Raw genomic sequence first — 2,748 nt, 5'->3', positions numbered from 1 at the left:
ATCGCCGTTACCGATCATCAGGCTCTCAAATGGCTGATGAATATTCAGCAGCCGACGGGACGGCTAGCTCGGTGGGTGCTAGAACTTTAGCAGAACGATTTTGAGATTCATTACCGGAAGGGTACACTAAACAGAGTGGCAGATGCTCTGTCTCGCTACCCCGTAGAAGGGACAAACAGCGCTCAGTTATGCTGTAGCGCAGAAGTTTTGGAAAAGGAATCGGACTTAAAGCGAGATTGGTACCACAAGATGTTCGCTAGAGTTACCTCCAAGCCCGACACGTGCCGAAATCTAAGGATTGCCGGAGGAAACCTTATGAAGTATAAGCCCCGAGGAAGGACGAAATAGGTTCGACGACTCTCTAAATTGGAAACTGTGTGTGCCAAAAGACAAGCGAGAAGCTGTGTTGAATGAAAATCACGATCGCGAAACGGCCGGCCATCTCGGAATAAGAAAAACGGCAAAGCGAGTCCAAGAGGAGGTATTATTGGCCGGGATTGCTCACGGATGTGAAGAATTATGTTAGAAGATGTCAGTCTTGTCAGGCGCACAAGGTTGAACAACGGAAACCAGCAGGAAAGATGTACTTTCGGAGACCAACTGGTCCATGTTATAAGGTCACAGCCGATATAATAGGACCCTTGCCACGTTCACGAAGAGGTTGCGAGGTTTATCCAAGTCGTACAGGATATCTTCACGAAATGGGTAGAACTGTGTTCGTTAAAATCAGTGACCGCGACGAATGTGGTGAACGCATTTCAAAATTTGGTGCTTTTTCGATACGGCGCACCAGAGGTCACCATCACTGATAATGGATCGCAGTTTACGGCCAAGCTATGGCGTAATTTACTGGAGAGTTGGGGAATCGAACATCAACTGACAGCACCCTACACGCCTCAAGAGAATCCGGTGGAGCGGGCGAATCGAGTCCTAAAGACGATGATCGCACAGTACGTCAAAGAAGATCAACGGCTTTGGGACATACACTTGAACGAATTCAGGTACGCCATGAACACCGCCGTACGTGATTCCTACGGGATTTACTCCAGCTTTTATTAAATTTTGGACGGGAATTGCGGTTACCGAATGCAATCCATGGCCCCCTAAAGGTACAGAATGGGCAAAATGACTCCGAGTCTCATGTGACAGATACGAACCGGAAAAGATTAGAAGCTTTCGCGAAACTGTACAAGCAATGCCATTCGAATTTAGAAAGAGCGAGTCGATCTCAAGCAAAATATTACAACCTAAGGCGGAGAGAGGAAAATTTCCGGGTTGGGGAGTTGGTGTGGCTGAAACAACAACCATCTCTCGTCGGCGATTGACTCTTTCGCCTCGAAGCTAGCGGCAAAATACGACGGGCCTTATAAAATTGTAGAAAGGTTCGGAGCAAACATCTATAGCCTCTGTGGTCGAAAAAAGAATGTGCTACGAGCTCACGTCAAAGACTTAAAAAAGTATGTCGACTAAGGGAACACGTCTATCTGGCTGAATAAGCCGGATATTGCAGCTCCTACTGGGTAAGTAGTAGGCTGTAACTTCGCACGTTATAGATAAGGATGTCTAGTTTAGTTTTGTGATTCCTGCATGTGTTGAACTCTTGCTTTGGGTTGCAGGTTGCACGCTAACTGCACTATCCCCTGCTATTTGCATTTGTAGTTTTTGTGTGCTTGAGTGGTTACCTTGTGGCTTTGCACGGTAGTCTAGAGCTTGGCTTGTGTGTCTGGGTTTTTGTTCCACAGTTTGGCAGATGAGGAAGATGGCACGAGTCGTAAGGAAACAGGTCCGTTTGCTGCCATGCGATTCAGAGCGGCTCTTTCCTGGACAGCTGCTAAACGGCGAGGTAATTTCGGCGTATCTGCGGCTTCTGGAGAGACGGAATGCTATGGATCATAACCTGCCAAATGTCCTCGCACTGGACTCCTACTTCTTCACGGTGCTGAAGAGATCCGGCCACGAGCGAGCGCGGGGTCACCATCGCGACCAGGACTTGTGGGATTATGAGAAAATCCTCGTCCCCGTACATGAGGAGTTGGCGGACGTCGGCCACTGGTGGCTTCTCGTAGTAGAGCCACGGAAGGAAACCATCAGCGCATACGACTCCCTAAAAGGAAGAAACCACAAGCCGGCGATGGATCTTCTGCGCGAATACCTGAAGAAGGAGGAGATGAGGGCCAAGACCGAGGCCCGGAGTTGGTGCCTCTACGGTGAGCGGAGTTGTCCTTCACAGGACAACCTTGTGGACTGCGGGGTTTTCCTCTGCGCTATCGCCGGAGCCATCTGCGGGGGACGGGAGGCTAAGGAATTGCGAGTAGATGGCCGAGAGTTTTCAGGCGGCAGATGGCGAAAGAACTTCGGGAGGATTCGGTGACCGAGAACAAGAGCAGCCAGCCGGAATTGTTTCCGGGGGAGGAACCGGACTGGTCCTTCGAAGATCTGGCCAAAGAGTTAGATCAGCTAACTGACCCAACGAAGTGGTCACTTATACTTCCCGGCCGAGGACGAAACACCAGAAGGAGATCGGTGTCCTGCAGGAGGAGGTGGACGCGATAAAACCCACCGGAAGGTGCCGCGGGAAACGTCCTCGGGACACATGGAGGTTGACAAGTGTAGGTCTCCCAAACCCACACTACTAGAGCTGGCCAGACTGTCACCTATGGACGAGGGTGACGTCCTCTCTTTGTCGCCCGGGTGGAGCATGGGCAACTCGATTGAAGTGATTCCCGGACCCCGAGGAAGAGGAATTCC

At 50.5% G+C, this 2,748-nt stretch overlaps 1 protein-coding gene across 1 annotated transcript; it reads left to right on the top strand.

Annotated features, from left to right (window-relative positions):
- The first annotated feature begins 1,759 nt into the window (after positions 1 to 1,759).
- On the top strand, positions 1,760 to 2,371 carry LOC124374180 (sentrin-specific protease 1-like). The gene has a single exon (XM_046832440.1). It carries the CDS (start codon positions 1,760 to 1,762, stop codon positions 2,369 to 2,371), a length of 612 nt encoding a protein of 203 aa, XP_046688396.1.
- Positions 2,372 to 2,748: the final 377 nt, after the last annotated feature.

The sequence above is a fragment of the Homalodisca vitripennis genome, unplaced genomic scaffold (assembly GCF_021130785.1).
Source record: "Homalodisca vitripennis isolate AUS2020 unplaced genomic scaffold, UT_GWSS_2.1 ScUCBcl_7463;HRSCAF=15159, whole genome shotgun sequence".
Taxonomy (NCBI): Eukaryota; Metazoa; Arthropoda; class Insecta; order Hemiptera; family Cicadellidae; genus Homalodisca; species Homalodisca vitripennis.
The sequence above is the reverse complement of the archived record's forward strand: the minus strand, read 5'-3'. Positions and strand labels throughout refer to the sequence as shown.